This window comes from Scyliorhinus canicula, chromosome 19 (assembly GCF_902713615.1).
Source record: "Scyliorhinus canicula chromosome 19, sScyCan1.1, whole genome shotgun sequence".
NCBI classification, from domain to species: domain Eukaryota; kingdom Metazoa; phylum Chordata; class Chondrichthyes; order Carcharhiniformes; family Scyliorhinidae; genus Scyliorhinus; species Scyliorhinus canicula.
Genome location: NC_052164.1, coordinates 54,280,814 through 54,307,730, shown reverse-complemented (window position 1 = coordinate 54,307,730; position 26,917 = coordinate 54,280,814). Strand labels below are relative to the sequence as shown.

The following is a 26,917-nucleotide window of genomic DNA, read 5'->3' as shown; positions in this document are numbered from 1 at the left end:
AGACCACACCAGGATCCTGTAAGCAGCCCTGGGCACCACATCTTAGGAATGATATAATGGTCTGGGCAGAAATACAGTGTGCATTTGTCAGAATAATACCTGCACGTCCAGGGGTAAATTATAAGGAGAGGACGTTTTATTCCCTGGAATTTCGATGGTTGACAGGCGATTTGATCAAAGATTTGAAAATGTTAAAGGGGCCAGACCGGGTGGATAGAGAGTGATGATTTTTGCTGCTTGGGAAGTCTCGGGCTAGTGGTGGCAGGGGTCGGGCTGGGGAGGGGAGAGGGTTGGGGGAGCTGAAAACTAGAGTTAGACTTTTCAGCACCGAAATTAGGGGTGAATTTTACAAGGGATGTATTTCTTGCCACCAGCCAACCCCCTCCCTCCTGCGCTCCTCCCCTACCCTCCCCCAAGCCTCAGTTGAAATGTCAGTCAACATCACATCAACTTTAAATTTGTTCACTTGACGGTCTCATAGGCCCAAGGCAGATGCCTTAAATCCCCGAACCCCATAACATGGAAGAAGGTCAAGGACGGGCAGAAAGTGGTGGGCTGGGAACCTGCTTTATTTTACATTCCATCCACCGTCAATTTACAACTGGGGGGGTCGATAAAATTAACCCTGAGTAAACATTTCTCCACACAAAGAGTCGTAGACGTTTGGCACTCACCTTTTGCAAATGGTAATTGATGCAACATCAATTGTTAATTTTAAATCTAAGAGAGGTAGATTTTTGTTCTTGAAAGGCAGCAAGGAAAAGGGCATGGGGCAAAGGGAAGGGGCATGGGGCAAAGGGAAGGGGCATGGGGCAAAGGGAAGGGGCATGGGGCAAAGTGAAGGGGCATGGGGCAAAGGGAAGGGGCATGGGGCAAAGGGAAGGGGAATGGGGCAAAGGGAAGGGGCATGGGGCAAAGGGAAGGGGTATGGGGCAAAGTGAAGGGGCATGGGGCAAAGGGAAGGGGCATGGGACAAAGGGAAGGGGCATGGGGCAAAGTGAAGGGGCATGGGGCAAAGGGAAGGGGCATGGGGCAAAGGGAAGGGGCATGGGGCAAAGGGAAGGGGCATGGGACAAAGGGAAGGGACATGGAGGTATTTCACTGAAAATCCATGTGCGGGATTCTCCAAAGCGGCGGCTAGGTGTTGACGCCGGCATAAACACCACAGCGTTTCACGCCGGCATCAACGGGCCCCTTGGCCCAGCGATTCCGTGGCCTACAGGAGGACAGCAGGGTGCTGGAGTGCTCCACGCAGCTTCGGCTGCCGATACAGGGCCCTGCACTTCCGGCCGCTGGTCTGCGTATGTGCGTAGCTGCCGCCTGTGGCAACATGGCGGACCCACACAGTGAGCCGGCCCCAATAATATAGGCCCCCCCAGATCGCGCGTGCCCGCCGATGGGTGGCCCCCAATCGTGAGCTTGGCGTTCATGGAGCCCCCCCCCCCCCCCCCCCCCCCCCCCCCCCCCCCCCCCCGGTGACAGATCCACCTGCCCCCCACCATGGCGGCCGCGGACTGAGTTGCCAGTTGCAGGCGGAAAATCGCTGCAGGGGCCTCTTTCAATGGCGCCGACTGCACTCGCGCGACTAGCGGTGATTCCCAGTCTGTGGAGAATCACGGGAAGACGTTGAAACCAATCGTGGGTCTGATGCCCCATTCTCCGCCCCCGCACCGAGCCCGGAGAATCCCGCCCATGACTTCAGGAGATTTTACGTGCAAAAACAGTCATTTTGGTCAAGAATAACTGGACTTCTTGATGACTTTCATAACAACATCGCTGGGCCTCTGACAGAAATCTGTGTATCCTCATTGGCCACAGGTGAGATCCCAGAGGATTGGAGGATAGCCAATGTTGTATCGTTATTTAAGAAGGGTTGTAAGGATAATCCGGTTAATTATAAGCCAATGAGCTTGACGTCAGTGATAGTGAAATTGTTGGAAAAGATTCTCAGAGATAGAATCTGTGCACATTTGGAAGTGAATGGTCTTATTAGCGACAGACAGTGTGTTTTGTATGAGAGAGGTCATGTCTCACTAATTTGATTGCATTTTTTGAGGAGGTGACAAAAATGATTGACGAGGGAAGGGTTGTGGATGTTGTCTACATGGACTTTAGTAAAACATTTGATAAGGCTCCTCATGGCAGACTGGTGCAAAAGATTAGATCATATGGGGTCAGGATGAACCAGCTGGATGAATCCAGAACTGGCTTGGCCACAGAAGACAGAAGCAGTGGAAGGGTGTTTTTCCGAATGGAGGACTGAAACTAGTGATGTTCCGCAGGAATCAGTTCTGGGACCTCTGCTCTTTGTAATATATATAAATGACTTGGAAGAAAACGTAGCGGGTCTGATTAGCAAGTTTGTGGATGATACTAAGATTGCAGGAGTTGCGGATAGTGATGAAGATTGTCAGAGAATACAACAGGATATAGATAGGCTGCAAAATTGGGCAGAGAAATGGCAGGTGGAATTTAACACAGACAAATGCGAGATGATGCATTTTGGTAGATCCAATTCAGGTGTGAGCTATAAAATAAATGGCAGAAAGATCAGGAGCATAGAGACACAGAGAGATCTGGGCATGCAGGTCCACAGATCCTTAAAAGTGGCAGCACAGGTGGAAATGGTGGTAAAGAAAGCATATGGCATGCTTGCCTTCATAGGACGGGTTATCACGTATGAAAGCTCAAAAATTATGTTACAATTATAGTTGATTAGGCCACATTAGGAATACTGTGTCCAATTCTGGTCACCACACTACAAGGACATGGAGGCTTTGGAGAGAGTACAGAAAAGGTTTACCTTGCCTGGTATGAAGGGTATTAGCTATGAGGAGAGATTGAATAAACTGGGATTGTTCTCCCCAGAGAGGAGGCTGAAGGGCGACCTGATAGAAGTTTATAAAATTATTAGAGGTATAGATAGGGTGAACAGTTGGAGGCTTTTTCCCAGGACGGAAATGACAATTACAAGGGGACACAAGTTCAAGGTGAGTGGGGACAGGTTCAGTAGAGATGTGCGGGTAATGTTTTTTACACAGAGGGTGATGGTGGCCTGGAATGCACTGCCAAGTGAGGTGGTTGAGGCAGATACATTAGCGACCTTTAAGACTTATCTGGATAGGCACATGAACAGGCGGGGTATAGAAGGATACAGGCGGCTGGTCTATATAGGACACGTGTTCGGCTCAGGCTTGGAGGGCCAAAGGGCCTGTTCCTGTACTGTATTGTTCTTTGTTCCTTTGACTGCAGCGCCGAGAACGATCCTGCTACGATATGGGGTTCTGTTTCTTTTTTGGCATCGGTGTGAACCGTGCTGCCAAGGCTATATTTACCTCATATGTCCTGTACTGATGAGTTCAGCTCAGCTTCTCAGTGCAGTAAGGGATCAGGAAACCATTTTCAAATGCTGCCCCAATTTCTGACACAATCATTCGATCTCGCCCTTCATTGTTTAGTTGAATAAGCTCAAGGGATGATATGGCCACCTCCTGTTCTTATGTCCCTGTATTGCTCCCCTATGTATATTGTCCCCCCTGTGTTTATTACCGTCCTTGTACATATTGCAGCCCATGCATCTTGTAGCCCTTGTGTATATTGTAGTCCCTGTGTATATTGTAGTCCATGTATATATTATAGTCCCCGTGTATATTGTCATCCTTGTATATATTGCAGCCCCTGTGTATATTGTAGTCCTTGTGTATATTGTCGTCCTTGTATATACTGCAGCCCTGTGTATATTGTAGTCCCTGTGTATATTGTCATCCTTGTATATATTGCAGCCCCTGTGTATATTGTAGCCCCCGTGTACATTGTAGCCCCCGTGTATATTGTCTTCCTTGTATATATTGCAGCCCCTGTGTATATTGTAGCCCCGTGTACATTGTAGCCCCCGTGTATATTGTCATCCTTGTATATTGCAGCCCCTGTGTATATTGTAGCCCCGTGTACATTGTAGCCCCCGTGTATATTGTCTTCCTTGTATATATTGCAGCCCCTGTGTATATTGTAGCCCCCGTGTACATTGTAGCCCCCGTGTATATTGTCATCCTTGTATATATTGCAGCCCCTGTGTATATTGTAGCCCCCGTGTACATTGTAGCCCCCGTGTATATTGTCTTCCTTGTATATATTGCAGCCCCTGTGTATATTGTAGCCCCGTGTACATTGTAGCCCCCGTGTATATTGTCGTCCTTGTATATATTGCAGCCCCTGTGTATATTGTAGCCCCCGTGTATATTGTAGCCCCCGTGTATATTGTCATCCTTGTATATATTGCAGCCCCTGTGTATATTGTAGCCCCCGTGTACATTGTAGCCCCCGTGTATATTGTAGCCCCCGTGTATATTGTCGTCCTTGTATATATTGCAGCCCCTGTGTATATTGTAGCCCCCGTGTATATTGTAGCCCCCGTGTATATTGTCATCCTTGTATATATTGCAGCCCATGCATATTGTAGCCCCCGTGTATATTGTAGTTCCTGTGTATATTGTCGTCCTCGTATATATTGCAGCCCGTGCATATTGTAGCCCTTGTGGAGATTGTAGTTCCCGTGTATATTGTCGTTTCTGTGTATATTGTAGTCCCTGTGTATATTGTCGTCCCTGTGTATATTAGAACATAGAACAGTACAGCACAGAACAGGCCCTTCGGCCCTCAATGTTGTGCCGAGCCATGATCACCCTACTCAAACCCACGTATCCACCCTATACCCGTAACCCAACAACCCCCCCTTAACCTTACTTTTATTAGGACACTACGGGCTATTTAGCATGGACAATCCACCTAACCCGTAGTCCCTGTGTATATTGTAGTCCCTGTGTATATTGTAGCCCCTGCGTATATTGTTGTCCCTGTGTATATTGTAGTCCCTGTGTATATTGTAGTCCCTGTGTATATTGTAGCCCCTGCGTATATTGTTGTCCCTGTGTATATTGTTGTCCCTGTGTATATTGTAGTCCCTGTGTATATTGTCATCCCTGTGTATATTGTAGTCCCTGTGTATATTGTCGTCCTTGTATATATTGTCGTCCTTGTATATATTGTTGTCCCTGTGTATATTGTTGTCCCTGTGTATATTGTAGTCCCTGTGTATATTGTCGTCCCTGTGTATATTGCAGCCCGTGTATTATATTGTAGCCCGCGTATATTGCAGAACGTGTGATTTTAACCCGTTTAGATTTTAGCCTCTGTGTTGTAGCCCCTGTACATACTGTTGCCCCTGGGAATACTGTTGCCCCTGTGCCTACTGTCGCCCCTGGGAATACTGTCTCCCCTGTACATACTGTCGCCCCTGGGAATACTGTCGCCCCTGTACATACTGTCGCCCCTGGGAATACTGTTGCCCCTGTGCCTACTGTCGCCCCTGGGAATACTGTCTCCCCTGTACATACTGTCGCCCCTGGGAATACTGTCGCCCCTGGGAATACTGTCGCCCCTGTACATACTGTCGCCCCTGGGAATACTGTTGCCCCTGTGCCTACTGTCGCCCCTGGGAATACTGTCGCCCCTGTACATACTGTTGCCCCTGGGAATACTGTCGCCCCTGGGAATACTGTCGCCCCTGTACATACTGTTGCCCCTGTACAAACTGTCGCCCCTGTACATACTGTTGCCCCTGGGAATACTGTCGCCCCTGTGACTACTGTCGCCCCTGTACATACTGTCGCCCCTGTGACTACTGTTGCCCCTGTACAGACTGTCGCCCCTGTGACTACTGTCGCCCCTGGGAATAATGTCGCCCCTGTACATACTGTCGCCCCTGGGAATAATGTCGCCCCTGTACATACTGTCGCCCCTGGGAATAATGTCGCCCCTGTACATACTGTCGCCCCTGGGAATACTGTTGCCCCTGGGAATAATGTTGCCCCTGTGACTACTGTCGCCCCTGTGACTACTGTTGCCCCTGTACAGACTGTCGCCCCTGTACATACTGTCGCCCCTGGGAATACTGTTGCCCCTGGGAATAATGTTGCCCCTGTGACTACTGTCGCCCCTGTACATACTGTTGCCCCTGTACAGACTGTCGCCCCTGTACATACTGTTGCCCCTGTACAGACTGTCGCCCCTGTACATACTGTTGCCCCTGTACAGACTGTCGCCCCTGTACATACTGTCGCCCCTGGGAATAATGTCGCCCCTGTACATACTGTCGCCCCTGGGAATACTGTTGCCCCTGGGAATAATGTTGCCCCTGTGACTACTGTCGCCCCTGTACATACTGTCGCCCCTGTACATACTGTCGCCCCTGGGAATAATGTCGCCCCTGTACATACTGTCGCCCCTGGGAATAATGTCGCCCCTGTACATACTGTCGCCCCTGGGAATACTGTTGCCCCTGGGAATAATGTTGCCCCTGTGACTACTGTCGCCCCTGTACATACTGTTGCCCCTGTACAGACTGTTGCCCCTGTACAGACTGTCGCCCCTGTACATACTGTCGCCCCTGGGAATAATGTCGCCCCTGTACATACTGTCGCCCCTGGGAATACTGTCGCCCCTGGGAATACTGTCGCCCCTGTACATACTGTCGCCCCTGGGAATACTGTCGCCCCTGGGAATACTGTCACCCCTGTACATACTGTGGCCTCTGGGAATACTGTCGCCCCTGGGAATACTGTCGCCCCTGGGAATACTGTCGCCCCTGTACATACTGTCGCCCCTGGGAATACTGTCGCCCCTGGGAATACTGTCGCCCCTGTACATACTGTCACCCCTGGGATTACTGTCGCCCCTGGCACCGCCCGCGATTCTCCCACCCCCCCAAAAATGGCGTGTAGCATTTATCGACGCGCCACTCGGAGAATCGCGGGTCGCCGTTTTTCACGACCTGTTCACACCGGCGGGAACCACACCCGGTCAGCGCCGGCCCTAGGGTTGCTGGCGCCCCGGGCAAGCTGAACTTCAGCGCCCTTCGGGGGCGGGGCCGAGGGGGGGGGCGAGGCGGGGCTGAGTCGGGGGGGCGGGGCCGGGGCGGGGCCGAGGCGGGGGGAGGCCGGAGGGGGGGCGGACGGAGGGGGGGCCGCCCTGGGGGAGGGCGGCCACCGCGCATGCGCTGGTTGGCACCGGCCCAACTGCGCATGCGCGGGACCCGAGTCTCTGGCGCCCCCTAGCACATGGCGCCCCGGGCGACTGCCCGAGTTGCCGGTACCTTGGGCCGGCCCTGCACCTGGTCGCTGCCGGCGTGAACATAGCGCGAAAGGTAAGTTTGGGGCCTGTGGTGGGTGCAGAGGGGATCGAGCACCACGGCCGTGCTCGGAAGGGGACTGGCCCGCGATTGGTGCCCACCAATCGTCGGGCCAGCGTCTCCAAGAGACGCACTCTTTCCCCTCCGCCGGCCCGCAAGATCAAGCCGCCACGTTTTGCGGGGCAGCGAAGGGAAAGACGGCAACCGCGCATGCACGGGTTGGCGCCGGCCAACCTGCGCACGTGCGGCTGACGGCATTTGGCGCCGCTGGCCGCATCATTCATGGCGTTCCGCTTTAACGCAAGCATCAAGGCCCGGTGGCCGAGTTTCCCGCAACGCCGCTCCTAGCCCCCCGGGTGAGGGAGAATAGGGGGCGAGGCGTGGCCTCCGTCACCGTCATGAAACTCGGCCGAATTCACGACGGCTTTCCCGATGCCGTGCGGCATCGGAGAATCGCGCCCCAGAAGTGCAGAAGGCTTTAGTTTAGATAGGCAGCGTGATTGGCGCAGGCTTGGAGGGCCAAAGGGCTATGTTGTTCTTTGTTCTAATAGAGGATTTGCACCGTGTAATTGTCGTGCCAACTGAGGTGAAAGTGCAAAATGAGGCCTGACTGATCCATAGTTGGGAGGGATTCATAGGTTTGAGGTATGTGGGCTGTGGGGAGAATACCATGTCTACGAGAATTATAGAAGCAGGGTAGCATGGTGGTTAGCATAAATGCTTCACAGCTCCAGGGTCCCAGGTTCGATTCCCGGCTGGGTCACTGTCTGTGTGGAGTCTGCACGTCCTCCCCCTGTGTGCGGGGGTTTCCTCCGGGTGCTCCGGTTTCCTCCCACAGTCCAAAGATGTGCGGGTTAGGTGGATTGGCCATGCTAAATTGCCCGTAGTGTCCTAATAAAAGTAAGGTTAAGGGGGGGGTTGTTGGGTTACGGGTATAGGGTGGATACGTGGGTTGAGTAGGGTGATCATGGCTCGGCGCAACATTGAGGGCCGAAGGGCCTGTTCTGTGCTGTACTGTTCTATGTTCTATGTTCTATTTGGGGAGAAAGGATTTGAGCAGGGACAGGTCCCTGGCAGAGTCTCTGTGAGTTAGAGAATCCCACTGCTGTGCTCATACTGACAATTTATATTCAATACCATTGTCTGGCATACGCACAGTGAGGACAATCAATCATCAATATGATGATCAGGTCCTGCAGGGTCTGACTCTATGGGTGCAGAGCAGAGTTAGCTTGTTCTCTGATAGGTGTGTGTCTGCATAGTTCTGAGTGAGAAGTAACTGTGTGGCCAGCTATTGCCTCTCCTGAGCTCTACTCTACTGGTTGCAGTTGTTCTGAGTTTGCTACTAGAATCTCTTGTGTAAACCAATTGCCAATCAGATAAAAAGGTAATTTCTTTCTACCTCCTTATGGAAACGTTTGTTAGTTAATCAGGATTTCAACCAGCTCTTGTCATCAATTAACAGCAGAATTCAAGCCTTGACACAGCCTCAGCTTCCCACTGCTTATCCCAGGCTCCCCTACATGGCGACTATCACCCTATGTCTGCTCCAATATGCTCCTGTTCAGCTAACTCCACCCCTACCCCATTTTCCTCTCCCGGGGTAGTGTCTCCCTGAGGAAAGGGAATGGTCTGATTTTGTGCTGCAGTGACAGTGGAAGCTACCATCAGTCACAGCACCTCACTGCCTCCGAGGCACTGGTTCAGTGGGGTCCTGAATTGTTAAAGAGGGCATTCTCAAAATGGCAGGGACTCGCTTGAATCTCGGCCTCCAGCACATTCCTGGGACTGACACTTGCGCCCGTGCTCTCAGTATCTAGTTCCCTTTTCCCCTGCTGTTTGTTGAGTAATCACAGTTCTTAATGCCTAACAGAGCTAAGCTGTGACAGAGAATGTAACAAAAGTACAATGTGTGTTTTGGGTGTCACTGTGAGAAGGAGGCACAGAGAAAACAGGTGAAGGACACAGGATGTGACAGTCACACATGCAATGCGACACCATGCAGCAGAGGAGGCCTGTAGAAGAAAGCAACTGGAGTTCGAAGCCAAAAGTGAGAGTGCGAGGCAACAGTTCCGGTTTTGGGAATTCCAGGCAGCAGAAAGAGAGAGCAAGAGGCAGAGCGTGTCGATAGAGCGGGATGGGGAGAAGGTGCTGAGAGGACAGAAAGGAAGGGACAAACCTTTCACTGCTGGCACTGGTAGACCTTCAAAGTCACCTCTCTGAAATTCCAGTGTTTGTGGTTGCTCAGGGCTCACTTCTCTCCCCTGGGTGGCTGGTTTTGGCTGATGGATTTCAGCCTCTGCCACCTGGTTTACTGCTCCACGTTCGGCACCTGTAAGCTGGGCTTCCTCGTGTGACTCTCTGAATTCAGTATCGCCCAGGCCCTCCACACACTCATTTTCTTCGCTTAGTTTTGGGTCTGCAGTAGCTTCCAGCTCAGACTCAGCCTCTTGAACACTTCCTTCTGTCAAGGTCCCTTCTGTTGATTCCCTTGCGTCATCTCCAGTAACCAAGCGCAATGATCCAATGGCCTCAGGAGAAAGTTCTCCCATTTCCAGTTCCTTACTCTCAGTCAGTTCCTGGTCCATTGATTGCTCTGAGATCAGTAGAACTTTGTGATCCATATAAAGATGTTCTGTTTCCTCATTGACTTGTCTCTCTTCAAATCCAAAGCTTGCAACTTCCAGCCCAGGCACAACAACTTCTAATGCCTGTGGACTGTCCAAAGTAAGCAGTGCCTCCTCAGTGACTGAAGGTGTTATAGCCACAACCTCCTCAGTCCATACAGTGCTCAAGGGTACAGGTGATTCCTGCAGAATTGGACTAGTTTGCTCATTCGGACCTATCTCAGCCTCCATCTGCTCGATGATACTCTGTTGCTTGTGGCTCTGCTGAACCTCAACACCGGCTGTGGTTAGACAAGTAAAGGCCGCAATTTAATGGAGAAAATATCTGGTGAAAATCTGATACAGGGGAGGAAAGCAGCCCCATCCTAAATTTAAAAAGAAGAATGCGTGGCTGTGCAATCAGTTGCCTCTTTATCATTCCATCCAGCTCCTTCCCGATTCTTGCCAGCTGTGCATCCTCTTCCTGTTGGAAGGACTGGGAGAACATGTCAGCAGCTCCGAGAAATAATCAGCATCTTCCCAAAAAGAGGAAGGAAAATCAATAGACATGGCAGCCTTCAGGCTCCTTGTTCACCACCTTGAGGCTAGGTCGAGGGCTGCAGGCCGTTCCCAGGCCCCTTACCCACCAGCCTTTGGAATAATATGTTGTCAAAGTGCAAAGGTCAATAATACATAGAATGGAGTCAATGGGTTATCAAATGGGCAGACAATAAACACATTGAGTTGTGAGAACAAACAATACATTGAGTGATTTAGAGCTTGGCAAACAATTGTTTGCGTAGACACAGCTGCTCCCCCAGACACTCCTCTACCTCTGTCACAACGTTCTCCCCAATATCCCACCTCCCAGTCACCTCAACCCCCCAAGTAACCCCCCCCCCCCCCCCAAGACACCTTAGTATCCCATTACCCCCTCACCCCAGCACCACTCCCCCTACAATGTTCCCCCCACTCCCCCCAACACCCTTCAGGAACCTCCTCAGACACTCCTCCTCCCAGACGTTGATCCCAATTGAGGTGGTGTGACCTGAGGGTGTGAGTGAGTGACACTATGTTTATTAGCTGACTGATCTGGCAGTATGAGGGCTGGTTTGAATGAAGAAACTTCAGTCCATGCGCGAGAAAATGTACCCACAGAGAGCCGATTTGTGCAGTCCTGACCTTTAATGAAAATGCCCACACGCTTCCTGAATTTCAATCAACTTTGGATCAGTTTGGGAACTCCCTTTCATTAAGGAGGTTGATTTGGACCTTATCCATTTGCCCTGGGCTGTGAGCTACAGCACTGTTTATTCTGAATGACTTCAGTTAGTTCAGTAAACTAGCTCCAGCCTAATGGATAGTGAGTTAGCCTTTGTGATTAATGTGTATTAAAGTTTCAGTTTCACCTAAGCCCTGAACCACTTTGCGTTATTTTATTAAGTTTGACCTTATTGTTTTAAATATTTACCATCTCTGGGGAATGTCTGTGCAGATATCAGGTAATAATAAAACCTGGCTTTGGATCACATTGTCTAAACACAAAAAGTGAATGCTGAGGGCATGTCTGCTCCGTGGGTTTAGAATGATTCTGAGGTTGGAAAATACACCATCAGTTATTCGGGCAGACATCACGGAAATGTTGTTTCTTTGAACTCACCTTTCTTGTTCTTCCTGAGCACCCAAGGCCCTTTCCTCCAGACCCATTGCTTACCCAAGGCCCTTTCCTCCAGACCCATTGCTTACCCAAGGCCCTTTCCTCCAGACCCATTGCTTACCCAAGGCCCTTTCCTCCAGACCCATTGCTTACCCAAGGCCCTTTCCTCCAGACCCATTGCTTACCCAAGGCCCTTTCCTCCAGACCCATTGCTTACCCAAGGCCCTTTCCTCCAGACCCATTGCTTACCCAAGGCCCTTTCCTTCAGACCCATTGCTTACCCAAGGCCCTTTCCTCCAGACCCATTGCTTACCCAAGGCCCTTTCCTCCAGACCCATTGCTTACCCAAGGCCCTTTCCTCCAGACCCATTGCTTACCCAAGGCCCTTTCCTCCAGACCCATTGCTTACCCAAGGCCCTTTCCTTCAGACCCATTGCTTACCCAAGGCCCTTTCCTCCAGACCCATTGCTTACCCAAAGCCCTTTCCTCCAGACCCATTGCTTACCCAATACAGCAGAGGTGGATTTACACTTTGTGGGGTCCTGTGCTCAGCATCAGTTTTGGGGACCGCGCCCACCCCGTATACCCTCTCTTGCCCATTGCTTACCCACCCCTTGCCCACACTCTCTCTTCCCTTGCACATACCTTCTCTTCCCTCCACCTCTTGCCCACACTCTCTCTTCCCTCGCACATACCCTCTCTTCCCTCCACCCCTTGCCCACACTCTCTCTTCCCTCGCACATACCCTCTCTTCCCTCCACCCCTTGCCCACACTCTCTCTTCCCTCGCACATACCCTCTCTTCCCTCCACCCCTTGCCCACACTCTCTCTTCCCTCGCACATACCCTCTCTTCCTCCACCCCTTGCCCACACTCTCTCCTCCCTCGCACATACCCTCTCTTCCCTCCACCCCTTGCCCACACTCTCTCTTCCCTCACACATACCCTCTCTTCCCTCCACCCCTTGCCCACACTCTCTCCTCCCTCGCACATACCCTCTCTTCCCTCCACCCCTTGCCCACACTCTCTTCCCTCGCACATACCCTCTCTTCCCTCCACCCCTTGCCCACACTCTCTCCTCCCTCGCACATACCCTCTCTTCCCTCCACCCCTTGCCCACACTCTCTCTTCCCTCGCACATACCCTCTCTTCCCTCCACCCCTTGCCCACACTCTCTCCTCCCTCGCACATACCCTCTCTTCCCTCCACCCCTTTCCCACACTCTCTCTTCCCTCGCACATACCCACTCTTCCTTCACCCCTTGCACACACTCTCCCTTCCTCTCCAGCCCTCGCACACTCTCCCTCTTCCCCACCCCTCACACACTTTCTCTTGCTGTGATAGTGGAGTCGGACATTTTAGGAACTTTCAAGCGGTTATTGGATAGGCACATGGAGCACAGCAGAATGACAGGGAGTGGGATAGCTGGATCTTGGTTTCGGACAATGCTCGGCACAAAATCGAGGGCCGAAGGGCCTTTTCTGTGCTGTACTGTTCTATGTTCTTCCTATCCAATCCTCATGCATGCTTTCCTCCTCTCCAGCCCTTGCACGGTCTCTTCCTCTCCAGCCCCTGCACACACTCTCTCTTCCTCTCCAGCTCTCGCGCACACTCTCTCTTCCTCTCCAGCTCTCGCGCACACTCTCTCTTCCTCTCCAGCTCTCGCGCACACTCTCTCTTCCTCTCCAGCTCTGGCGCACACTCTCTCTTCCTCTCCAGCTCTCGCGCACACTCTCTCTTCCTCTCCAGCTCTCGCGCACACTCTCTCTTCCTCGCCAACCCTCATGCACTCTTTCCTCCTATCCACTCCTCACGCACACTCTTTTCCTGTCCATCCCTCGCACATACTCGCTCTTCCGCACCTTAAACATACTCTCTCCCTCTCCACCCCTCACACATAGTGGGAGCAATTCTATGACCTCATTATGCTTGAGTGAGAGCGCGTTATGGCCGTTAGATCATGGGAGAGGCCAAAATTTAGAACCGTGCTGGGTGCCAATCAGTCTGCAGTCTAACTGGCTCGCTCCCGTTGGCGAAGTCAGGATCCCGCCATGGCATGGCGAGAAACAAATAATCACCACGTAAGGCCAATCTCCATAACATTAACGGAAACTATCCTGTATCCAATGGCCTTCCCATGTTCTAACTTTCACCCCAGCAAGTGGTCATGCGGGTGCTGATTAGTACACCGTTTAAAAACGTAAAGCTGGCGAATGGCTGCTACGGGGATTTGAGGAGATGAATATCCATCTTCACTCCCACACAATGAACCCAGGGACACTGGGGTTGCTGCCCCGGTGCTGGGGGGAGGCAGCCTCACTGGGGGGGGCTGCCCCAGTGCTGGGGGTGGGCTGCCCCGGTGCTGGGGAGAGGCAGAGTCACTGGGGGGGGCTGCCCCGGTGCTGGGGGTGGGCTGCCCCGGTGCTGGGGGTGGGCTGCCCCGGTGCTGGGGGGAGGCAGCCTCACTGGGGGGGGCTGCCCCGGTGCTGGGGGTGGGCTGCCCCAGTGCTGGGGGTGGGCTGCCCCGGTGCTGGGGGTGGGCTGCCCCGGTGCTGGGGAGAGGCAGAGTCACTGGGGGGGCTGCCCCGGTGCTGGGGGGGGCTGCCTCGGTGCTGGGGGTGGGCTGCCCCGGTGCTGGGGTTGGGCAGTCCCGGTGCTGGGGGAGGCTGCCCCGGTGCTGGGGGTGGGCTGCCCCGGTGCTGGGGAGAGGCAGAGTCACTGGGGGGGCTGCCCCGGTGCTGGGGGAGGCTGCCCCGGTGCTGGGGGTGGGCTGCCCCGGTGCTGGGGTTGGGCAGTCCCGGTGCTGGGCTGTCCCGGTGCTAGGGGTGAGCTGCCCCGGTGCTGGGGGGGGCTGCCCCGGTGCTGGGGGTGGGGCTGGTTGAGGATGCGGACTGGCTGCAGTTGCAGGCTGGTTGCAGGCGGGTTGTGGGTGGGCGCATGCGGGCTGGTTGGGGGCTGGTTGCAGGCGGGTTGCGGGTGGGTTGCGGGCTGGGAGCTGGTTGCAGGCGGGTTGTGGGTGGGCTGCGGGCTGGTTGCAGGCGGGTTGTGGGTGGGCGCATGCGGGCTGGTTGGGGGCTGGTTGCAGGCGGGTTGTGGGTGGGTTGCGGGCTGGGGGCTGGTTGCAGGCGGGTTGTGGGTGGGCTGCGGGCTGGTTGCAGGCCGGTTGTGGGTGGGCTGCGGGCTGGTTGCAGGCGGGTTGTGGGTGGGCTGCGGGCTGGTTGCAGGCGGGTTGTGGGTGGGCTGCGGGCTGGTTGCAGGCGGGTTGTGGGTGGGCTGCGGGCTGGTTGCAGGCGGGTTGTGGGTGGGCTGCGGGCTGGTTGCAGGCGGGTTGTGGGTGGGCTGCGGGCTGGTTGCAGGCGGGTTGTGGGTGGGCTGCGGGCTGGTTGCAGGCGGGTTGTGGGTGGGCTGCGGGCTGGTTGCAGGCGGGTTGTGGGTGGGTTGCGGGCTGAGGGCTGGTTGCAGGCCGGTTGTGGGTGGGTTGCGGGTGGGCTGTGGGCTGGTTGCGTGTTGCTGCTGACAGCACAGTGACCGCTGATGTGTCACAAAGAGCCCCCTCTGTGATTGGCTCAGCAGAGTAATTGACATGTACATTCCCGTAGTACTGTCCCTGATAGGCCGGGTGAGGCAGGCATCGTTTAGGGGGCGGTGCTCCAGCACACGGTGTGTCACTCTCAGGACCTTCCCACATCTTCACATTTACACCAGAAAAGTTGCTTCAGTTTTGATATTCCCCCATTCGCTCCCTCCCCAAACTACTCCCTCCACCTCCATTGACTGCCTGCTCCTTCATTCACTGCCTGCTCCTTCATTCACTCCCTCCATCACCATTCGCTCACTCCATCCCATTCACTCCATTCACCCCCTCCATTCTCATTCATTCCCTCCACCTCCATTCACTCCCTCCACCCTCATTCATTCCCTCCACCTCCATTCACTCCCTCCACCTTCATTCACTCCCTCCACCCCCATTGACTGCCTGCTCCTTCATTCACTGCCTGCTCCTTCATTCACTCCCTCCATCACCATTCGCTCACTCCATCCCATTCACTCCATTCACCCCCTCCATTCTCATTCATTCCCTCCACCTCCATTCACCCCCTCCACCCTCATTCATTCCCTCCACCTCCATTCACTCCCTCCACCTTCATTCACTCCCTCCACCCCCATTTACTTCCTCCACCTCCATTCACTCCCTCCACCTTCATTCACTCCCTCCACCTTCATTCACTCCCTCCCCATCACTCTCTGCCTCCACCCCATTCACTCACTCAACCCATTATCGCTGCCTCCACCTCCAATCACTCCCTCCCCATTCACTCTCTGCCTCCACCTCCATTCACTCCCTCCACTCCCAGTACCTCTCAGCTATCTCTCTTGAAATGAAAAAATAAAAAATGAAAATCGCTTATTGTCAGGAGTAGGCTTCAATGAAGTTACTGTGAAAAGCCCCTAGTCACCATCACCTGTTCGGGGTGGCTGATACATAGAACATAGAACGATACAGCGCAGTACAGGCCCTTCGGCCCTCGATGTTGCACCGACATGGAAAAAAACTAAAGGCCATCTAACCTACACTATGCCCTTATCATCCATATGCTTATCCAACAAATTTTTAAATGCCCTCAATGTTGGCGAGTTCACTACTGTTGCAGGTAGGGCATTCCACGGCCTCACCACTCTTTGCGTAAAAAACCCACCTCTGACCTCTGTCCTATATCTATTACCCCTCAATTTAAGGCTATGTCCCCTCGTGCTAGCCACCTCCATCCGCGGGAGAAGGCTCTCGCTGTCCACCCTATCTAACCCGCTGATCATTTTGTATGCCTCTATTAAGTCACCTCTTAACCTTCTTCTCTCTAACGAAAACAACCTCAAGTCCATCAGCCTTTCCTCATAAGATACGGGAATCGAACCGTGCTGCTGGCCTGCTTGGTCTGCTTTAAAAGCCAGTGATTTAGCCCAGTGAGCTAAATCAGCCCATTCATGAGGTGAGTTGATGTAGGAGACAGTTTCACACTTTAAAGGATTGAATTTCCAGATGGCAGCAATGCCAGTGATGTGACAAGCTATTATTATGCAGTGTTTACAAGAATTAAAGTGGTGTGTGTATTTTGGAAACTGGTTGCTCTGACTGAGTAACATGATAAACAGCTGGGCCACCTGCAGTGTTTTGCTAGAGTGACGGTCACGTTGTCATCCCAGTGGGTTCCAGTCTCAGAGCTGCTCATTTCTCTATAATTGTTTCCTCTCTCCCGCGATCTCTTTCTTCCTCCTTTCCTCACTGTCTCCTCTTCACTTTCTCAGCCTCTCAGGTCTGTCTCACTTGTTGTCTATTCCCCCCTCTCTTTCTCCCTTTTTATCTCCATCTGTACCTGCTTCTCCCCCCCCCCCCCCACCTAATTTCCTCTATCTTGCCTCGCCTTTCTTCTTACTGTTGTATCCCTTCGCTTTTGTCTTTCTCCCTCTTCCACTCTCCTCCCTTCATTTCACTATCCTCATTTTCCTTCTATCTGCTTATCACTCTTTCTCTCCTCTCTCTCTATCCCTGCCCACCTCACTCTGCCCTTAATGTTTAACATCAGCAGTGGGCCAAAGCTGACAAACTTTGTTTATTTTCATTAAACGGTTGGAACATTAAATTGTGCATGCTCTGCCTGTTCAGAGAATTTGTGATCTGTCTCATTCTCTGATAATAAATCCGTCTCCTAAATAATCTCCAGTGCTGGTGGCTATAGTGACGTTTGGGTACGGGAGTCATTTTCACTCAACCATTGAACAATAACAGATTTTATGCGCAGCTTGCTCACTGGCAAACGTTTCTTCACTTTGAACTTGGGAAGAACTTGTTTCCTTGGAGAAAACAGGAAGGAAAATTGCTGGTAAATGCATGGAATAATCCGGGTGTCTACCAGGGCTAAGGAGGCATGGTGCTTGTGGGGATAGTATAGAATCAAGGCTCATGTGATGTCATCACATGTTCTCCCTCATTTCTAGGACCTTGGTTTGGAAGAAACTTAAATTTCGGTGAAAATTCCCTGTTGAATGCATTATTTCATCACAAGATCTTTTGCCGCCAACAGCCCTGAGAATCCAATAAGCTTTTTCTCCTCTTTTCCAATGTTTCTATAACATCCATAAAAATATTCAAGGAAAATAAGAAACCATTTTTTTTATAATGCCCCGATGTCTTTCCCCCAGCAGTGCACAGGAGACAACCTGGCATCTCCACAGCAATTCTGGAGGGTTAGATCCACTGATAGAGGGACATGAGATAAATGAGATGTGAGATAAATGTTGCCAGCCTGCTTGGGCCTGCGTACAAACCTTTTTTTACCGACATGAACCGAGGAAGAGCATACCTTCTGGCCTGTGGCACTGGTTGTGATTAGGTTTTGGAAATGCAATCCTGTACTGCCTGACTAACTGGCTTTCCATAGTGACTCTGCCATGAAGCGGGCACTGTAGGCTGCCATTTTTAGCCAGTTCAATAAATCTCTCACTGAGTACACACTGAAGAAGTATAACTGCCTTTATGCATGAAACCTGATGTAAAAAAGTGGATAAAAATAGATTTTGGAATGCTGGAAAAAGTGCAGCGAAGACACTGAGAGCTCAAAATCTGCAAACAAATGGCTGAAAAGGACAAAATAAATTAAACAAAGGACAGCACAGTAACACAATGGTTATCATTGTTGCTTCACAGCACCAGGGACCCGGGTCCCAGCTTGGGTCACTGTCTGTGCGGAGTCTGCATGTTCTCCCTGTGTCTGCATAGATTTCCTTCGGGTGCTCCGGTTTCCTCACACAGTCCAAAGATGTGCGGGTTAGGTGGATTGGCCATGCTAAATTGCTCGTAGTGTCCTAAAAAGTAAGGTGGGGGGGGGGGGGGGGGGGGGGGTTGTTGGGTTACGGGTATAGGGTGGATACGTGGGTTTGAGTAGGGTGATCATGGCTCGGCACAACATCGAGGGCCGAAGGGCCTGTTCTGTGCTGTACTGTTCTATGTTCTATGTTCTAAGTCCCGAAAGACGTGCTTGTTATGTGAATTGGACATACTGAATTCTCCCTCAGTGTACCCGAACAGGCGCCGGAGTGTGATGACTCCGGAGGGGATTTTCACAGTAACTTCATTGCAGTGTTAATGTAAGCCTACTTGTGAAACTTATGAAGATTATTATAAAGCTCAGAAAGGCTCAAAGAAAAATACAAATCTTCAGAAAGCGATGGAAAATACTGGGTTAGTGAGCATGGAACATTTTCTAAACTTCGCATTTCCATCTCCAGTCAAAATGAACAGTAATATGTGTCAGAACTGGCAGCCTTTCCACTTACAATGGCAAAATAGGAGATTACAACATACTCGATTAACGATCCTGAATCAATAAGAGTACTGCTGGGGAGGGACTGCTACAAAGTGTACCCCACTCTAAATCTACCAGATGAGCAAAGAAAAAAGACAACAGAAATTTTGAAAGCCTTGATTTCACATTTTAAACGCCGGCTGAATGTTACATATGAACATTATGTATTCAATACTGGAGTTCAGAATGAAAACTAAAACATTGAATAATATGTGACAGTTGTAATTAAGCTGGCAGAATCATGTGAATTTGGACAGCTAAAAGATGACCTGATTAAAAATAGATTGGTTAATGGGCAGCACGGTGGCATAGTGGTTAGCACAACCGCCTCACGGCGCTGAGGTCCCAGGTTCAATCCCGGCTCTGCACGGTTGCGCAGAGGTGAGCACTGCTGCCTCACGGCGCAGAGTATCTGGATTCGACCCCGGGTCACTGTCCATGTGAAGTTTGCTCCCCTTGTCTGCGTGAGTCTCACCCCCACAAAAAGATGTGCAAGGTAGGTGAATTATTCATGCTAAATTGCCCCTTGAAATTGGAAAAAAAGAATCGGGTACACTAAAGTTATTTAAAAAAATATATTGGTTTTAGCATGAGGGACCCCTCGATGAGAGCAAGTCTACTGAAAGATGAGAAACTGATGCCAAAAAGTGAATGTATGTCAATATGCGGAAGTTGTGAAACATCAGCTGGAGTATCGTATGGCAGAGCAGACGAGCATTACGCTGAAGGACAGTCCTGGCTGAAAGAGCAAAGCAATTGCAGACAAAGAACAGGATACAAATACTACAGAGGACAGCATACATGGAAAAAGATGGTTTGCCCAGCATGGGGAAAGCAGTGTTTTAATTGTAAGAAGCAAAATCATTTTGCACACAAGTGTTGTAAAACAAGCCCATACAGATGGCTACCAGAAAGTTCAGTAGAAAAGTCTGAAGAAGAACTGCATACCATACAACAGATTGGTTCAGTTACGCCTACATGAGATAAGTGGTTTGTGACTGTTACAATGATGACCCCAGAAGGAGTGTATCAAGTGAACAAGAAGTGTCAGATTGACACTGGTGTGCCCTGCAGCATAATGACCTTCACAGATCTGTGCAAAGTAGCTCAAAATGGTGATCCAAAAATTAAAGCTCAAAAGTGAGGTTGAGGCGATGTGATGGCACGATACTCATACTAGAGGATAAATTAGTCTGAGATCCCAATGCTGTGGCAAGAAGGAAGATCTTGAGTTCCAGATCATAGTGGGATGCAATGGCCACTCATACCAGCTGGAGCAAGTGTAAAACCTGGGCTGGTAACACTGATCATGCCAACAGAGAAAGGGCAACAAAAGACCCCAAAGAAAAGGCAGAAAAAGACACCAGAGCGAAGGAGACAGAGGACCCCATAGAGAGGGTGACAATATTCAAGGAAACCACAAGATGATTGCTGACCATGTCAGTACAATGAAATGCACAAGCTGAAGGAAAATGATCACATCAGAACTGAACTGGAAGATTTGCAGAACAAAATTCCAGCTGAGTCAATACGTTTGAAACCACACGATAGACTGAAGTCTTCAATGAACCAAGCCATGCGAGATTGGAACTAACAAAAGTACCAGGTGGAACGACAGACCCACATTTCCACAGTAGGCAACTGAAAGCGGAAGTTGAACAAATTCAACCAGATATGTTGGTGTAACCATCGGCATATTGGTACTTTGGTGGGAAGAATGGAGGCATAGATCATTTTCTAAATGGGAAAAGGCTTAAGAAATCAGAAACACAAAGGGATTTGGGAGTCATAGTTCAAGATTCTCTTAAGGTTAACATGCAGGTTTAGAAGGCAAATGTAAATATTAGCATTCATGTACAGAGGGCAGGAATACAGGAGCAGGGATGCACTTCTTTTTTTAAATTTAGAGTACACAATTATCCAATTAAGGGGCAATTTATTGTGGCCAGTCCACCTACCCTGCACATCTTTGGGTTGTGGGGGTGAAACCCACGCAGACACGGGGAGAATGTGTAAACTCCACACGGACAGTGACCCAGGGCTGGGATTCGAACCCGGGTCCTCAGTGCTGCAGTTCCAGTGCTAACCACTGTGCCACATGCCGACTCAGGGATATACTTCTGAGGCTGTATAGGACTCTGGTCAGACCCCATTTCGAGTATTGTGAGCAATTTTGGGCCCCGTACCTAAGGAAGGATGTTCTGGCCTTGAACGCAGTCTCTGACGAACACAATTAGTATCACTGCAATTAAGTTACTGTGAAAAAACCTGAGTTGCCACACTACAGCACCTGTTTGGGTGCACTGAGGGAGAATTTAGCATGTCCAATTCATCTAACAAGCATGTCTCTCTGAAGTACAGAAGACTGACGGGTGACCTGATCGAGACGTACAAGATTACATAAGAACATAAGAACATAAGAACTAGGAGCAGGAGTAGGCCATCTGGCCCCTCGAGCCTGCTCCGCCATTCAATTAGATCATGGCTGATCTTTTGTGGACTCAGCTCCACTTTCCGGCCCGAACACCATAACCCTTAATCCCTTTATTCTTCAAAAAACTATCTATCTTTACCTTAAAAACATGTAATGAAGGAGCCTCAACTGCTTCACTGGGCAAGGAATTCCATAGATTCACAACCCTTTGGGTGAAGAAGTTCCTCCTAAACTCAGTCCTAAATCTACTTCCCCTTATTTTGAGGCTATGCCCCCTAGTTCTGGTGTCACCCGCCAGTGGAAACAACCTGCCCGCATCTATCCTATCTATTCCCTTCATAATTTTAAATGTTTCTATAAGATCCCCCCTCATCCTTCTAAATTCCAACGAGTACAGTCCCAGTCTACTCAACCTCTCCTCATAATCCAACCCCTTCAGCTCTGGGATTAACCTAGTGAATCTCCTCTGCATACCCTCCAGCGCCAGTACGTCCTTTCTCAAATAAGGAGACCAAAACTGAACACAATACTCCAGGTGTGGCCGCACTAACACCTTATACAATTGCAACATAACCTCCCTAGTCTTAAACTCCATCCCTCTAGCAATGAAGGACAAAATTCCATTTGCCTTCTTAATCACCTGTTGCACTTGTAAACCAACCTTCTGTGACTCATGCACTAGCACACCCAAGTCTCTCTGAACAGCGGCATGCTTTAATATTTTATCGTTTAAATAATAATCCCGTTTGCTGTTATTCCTACCAAAATGGATAACCTCACATTTGTCAACATTGTATTCCATCTGCCAGACCCGAGCCCATTCACTTAACCTATCCAAATTCCTCTGCAGACTTCCAGTATCCTCTGCACTTTTCGCTTTACCACTCATCTTAGTGTCATCTGCAAACTTGGACACATTGCCCTTGGTCCCCAACTCCAAATCATCAATGTAAATTGTGAACAATTGTGGGCCCAACACGGATCCCTGAGGGACACCACTAGCTACTGATTGCCAACCAGAGAAACACCCATTTATCCCAACTCTTTGCTTTCTATTAATTAACCAATCCTCTATCCATGCTACTACTTTACCCTTAATGCCATGCATCTTTATCTTATGCAGCAACCTTTTGTGTGGCACCTTGTCAAAGGCTTTCTGGAAATCCAGATATACCACATCCATCGGCTCCCCGTTATCTACTGCACTGGTAATGTCCTCAAAAAATTCCACTAAATTAGTTAGGCATGACCTGCCTTTAACGAATCCATGCTGCGTCTGCCCAATGGGACAATTTCTATCCAGATGCCTCGCAATTTCTTCCTTGATGATAGATTCCAGCATCTTCCCTATTACCGAAGTTAAACTCACTGGCCTATAATTTCCTGCTTTCTGCCTACCTCCTTTTTTAAACAGTGGCGTCACGTTTGCTAATTTCCAATCCACCGGGACCACCCCAGAGTCTAGTGAATATCGGTAAATTATCACTAGTGCATCTGCAATTTCCCTAGCCATCTCTTTTAGCACTCTGGGATGCATTCCATCAGGGCCAGGAGACTTGTCTACCTTTAGCCCTATTAGCTTGCCCATCACTCCCTCCTTAGTGATAACAATCCTCTCAAGGTCCTCACCTGTCATAGCCTCATTTCTATCAGTCGCTGGCATGTTATTTGTGTCTTCCACTGTGAAGACCGACCCAAAAAACCTGTTCAGTTCCTCAGCCATTTCCTCATTTCCCATTATTAAAACTCCCTTCTCATCCTCTCAAGGACCAATATTTACCTTAGCCACTCTTTTTTGTCTTATATATTTGTAAAAACTTTTACTGTCTGTTTTTATATTCTGAGCAAGTTTACTCTCATACTCTATCTTACTCTTCTTTATAGCTTTTTTAGTAGCTTTCTGTTGCCCCCTAAAGATTTCCCAGTCCTCTAATCTCCCAGCAATCTTTGCCACTTTATATGCTTTTTCCTTCAATTTGATACTCTCCCTTATTTCCTTAGATATCCACGGTCGATTTTCCCTCTTTCTTCCGTCCTTCCTTTTTGTTGGTATAAACCTTTGCTGAGCACTGTGAAAAATCGCTTGGAAGGTTCTCCACTGTTCCTCAACTGTTCCACCATAAAGTCTTAGCTCCCAGTCTACCTTAGCTAGTTCTTCTCTCATCTCTCATCCCCTTGTAATCTCCTTGGTTTAAACACAAAACACTAGTATTTGATTTTACTTTCTCACCCTCCATCTGTATTTTAAATTCCACCATATTGTGATCGCTCCTTCCGAGAGGGGATTATGAGGGGTATGGACAGGGTGGATAGGGAGAAGCTGTTCCCCTTAGTTGAAGGGTCGGTTACGAGAGGACACAAGTTCAAAGTGAGGGACGGGAGGTTTAGGAGGGATTTGAGGAAAAACCTATTTGCACAGAGAGTGGTGACAGTCTGGAATGCATGGCCTGGGAGGGTGGTAGAGGCAGGTTGCCTCACATCCTTCAAAAAGTACCTGGATCAGCACTTGGCACGCCATAACATTCGAGGCAAGTAAGATTAGGTGGGCCTTTCATGCGTCGGTGCAGATCCGAAGGGCCAAAGGTTCTCTTCTGCACTGAAGTATTCTGTGACTTGTGGGAGGAAACCGGAGCAGCTGGAGGAAACCCACGCAGACATGGGGAGACGCAAGCCGGGAATCAAAGCCAGGTCTTTGGCGCTGTGAAGCAGCAGTGCTAACAACTGTGCTACCGTGTTTGGTTCGGCCCAGAGTATAGGTTCGGCCTGGAGATCTGGTGCGGCTTGCATGACTGGACAATACTGCCAGTAGCACTGGTTGGTTTTCTTCCTTCACTTCAGGGCTGCATGGTTGCACAGGGGCTGCATGGTAGCACAGTGGTTAGCACTGCTGCCTCATAGCTTCAGGGTCCCAGGTTCAATACCGGCCTCTGATGACTGTCTGTGTGGAGTTTCCACTTTCTCCCCATGCCTGCGTGGGTTTCCTCCAGGTCTCCGGTTTCCTCCCACAGTCCGAAGATGGGTTAGGTGGATTGGCCATGTTAAATTGCCCCTTAGTTTCCAAAAGGTTAGGTGAGGTTACTGGGTTATGGGGATAGGGTGGAGACGTAAGGTGCTCTTTCCAAGGTCCGGTGCAGACCCGTTGGGACGAATGGCCACCTTCTGCACTGTAAATTCTATCAAGTTACATGTTCACATTGGGAGAATACCTGGAAATGCATGCAGGTTATGGTCAATTCAAGTGGAAGCCAGTTCAGGTGGGTGAATTGAATCAGCTGGTGGCGGGTGCTTGAGGAAAACCTGATGGCCGGTCAACATTGTGCAAGCTGTCTGGAATATCAGCTTAAACATCAGTCACAAATGTGCAGTTGTGATATTATAGATTTTTGTGAACCGAAGCTAATGTTCCTTTGAAAAGGACAGAAGAAGGCTTAAAGTTGCCTGCCAAAAGTTATCTGAACTTTCACAATTGCAATGTGGTTATACTCCAGAAGGCTCAAAGTGGATTGGGGGTTGACAAATGCAGAAATCTGAAGATGTTTGAAATTTAATTTGCATTTCCACAAGGGTAAACAGAAACTCATTGTGCCGTTCCTAGAGGTATGAATAGCCTTCTTATCTTCTGAGACATGGGAGAATGGGAACCATTGAAGTTAGTGTCTGGGACTTTAAAAAGGTTAATTGGTTAAAACGACAGTGGATGGGACTGTACCCTCCTCCTCCTCCCAATCGGGACTAACCTAACACCTAATATGGAAACATGATTCGACAGTTAGAGTCTGACAGCCATTTTGTGTTTTTGGATTGCATGAAAGAGGTTATAAAAAGCCATTTTTGTGAGGCATGTCTCCCATCATCTGCTTCACCGATAATTATCTACCAATTATCTATCAATTACCTACCAATTACCTGTCAATTACATCTGTGCAGGAAACTCCAACTGTTCAACTTTGCAGCTGTTAAATCGAACTCTACTTCTTCCACCGGAAATAAATAATTCAAGCAATAATCTGCACTGATATCTCACACACTGATTTGAAATCTCATCAAACAAAAGTACGCTCTGATCTCATACAGACTGATTTGAAATCTGATCAAACAATAGCCCGCACTGATATCTCACACACTGATTTGAAATATCAAACAGTAGCCCACACTGATATCTCACACACTGATTTGAAATCTCATTAAACAATAACCCACACTGATATCTCACACAGATTGATTTGAAATCTCATCAAACAGTAGCCCATAGTCTTTTTTCACACAGACTGATTTGAAATCTCATCAAGTAGTAGCCCACACTGATATCTCACACAGACTGATTTGAAATCTCCTCAAGCAATAGCCCACACTGATATCTCATAGAATCATAGACTTAACAGTGCAGAAGGAGGCCATTCAGCCCATCGAGTCTGCACTGGCTCTTGGAAAGAGCACCCTACTCAAGCCCACACCTCCACCCTATCCCCACAACCCAGTAACCCCACTTAATCTTTTTGGACACCAAGGGTAATTTAGCATAGCCAATCCACCTAACCTGTAAATCTTTGGACTGTGGGAGGAAACCGGAGCACCCAGAGGAAACCCACGCAGACACTAGGAGAACGTGCAGACTCCACACAGACAGTGACCCAAGCCGGGAATTGAACCTGGGACACTGGAGCTGTGAAGCAACTGTGTTAACCACTACGCTATCGTGCTGCCCATCTCACACAGACTGATTTGAAATCTAATCTTTAAGTATCTTTATCTGCGTTTTGATCTTCGTATCTGTATTTTAGTTAACTTTATCACTTTTACCCAAGTAACTTCCAGCAGTAGTTTCATAATAAATTATCTAAAGCTTGGTTTCTGGGTTATTTTTAAATTGAGGCACACGCACAAATAATTTGTCACAAAGAACCTGAAGCAGCATTTAGGGATGAGGCTTCCAGCAGCATGATTCACTCTTAATGTAATATCATTGGTCAGGCAATTTCAATCCGATGTGTATGTCACCATGGTAACTACATGCCAGGATTATCCAGCTGACTGAAATGCCAATATTAGCACACCCCAGGAGGGGAATGCCAATAACTATGGTTTAGTAAAAGGATTGAGGTTGGTCAGCTACAGGCAACCATTTTATAATTCTAATTGTAGTTTAAGAAACTGTTCTTGAAACAGACATTTACAGGTGGACAACCCCAGCAAAGTGTCACCAACTCTGATTGGAATTGATCTGTGACATGTCATCATATGACCTCCCAGCTGCACCACCTTCCCCAATCGCACCATTGATCACTCACATTCTCACAGAGTCTCAGCTTTCAATAATAAATTGGAAAGAGATTGTTTTATTAAACAATGGGATGATTCTTTAAAAAAATTTTTTTTTAGAGTACTCCATTTTTTTCCCCCAATTAAGGGGCAATTTAGCGTGGCCAATCCACCTACCCTGCACATCTTTGAGTTGTGGGGGTGAGACCCACGCAGACACGGGGAGAATGTGCAAACTCCACATGGACAGTGACCCAGGACTGGGATCGAACTCAAGTCCTCAGCACCTTGAGGCAGCAGAGCTAACCACTGTGCTAGTGTGCCACTCTACAATGGGATGATTCTTGACTGCCAATCAAACATCTTTCTCTTCCTTGCCAATATTCGTATCGCTAGTAAATAGTAGAGTCCAAAG

General features: G+C 49.6%; 1 protein-coding gene across 5 annotated transcripts in view; it reads right to left on the bottom strand.

Moving 5' to 3' along the window:
- The window catches only part of maptb (microtubule-associated protein tau b), a 149,502-nt gene that overhangs the window by 75,210 nt on the left and 47,375 nt on the right, over positions 1-26,917 (bottom strand). For all 5 annotated transcript variants that reach the window (XM_038778829.1, XM_038778826.1, XM_038778827.1 and 2 more), the window contains one exon: positions 9,366-10,094. In XM_038778829.1, coding sequence (XP_038634757.1) covers positions 9,366-10,094 — 729 coding nt within the window. The remainder of the gene's footprint in view (positions 1-9,365; positions 10,095-26,917) is intronic.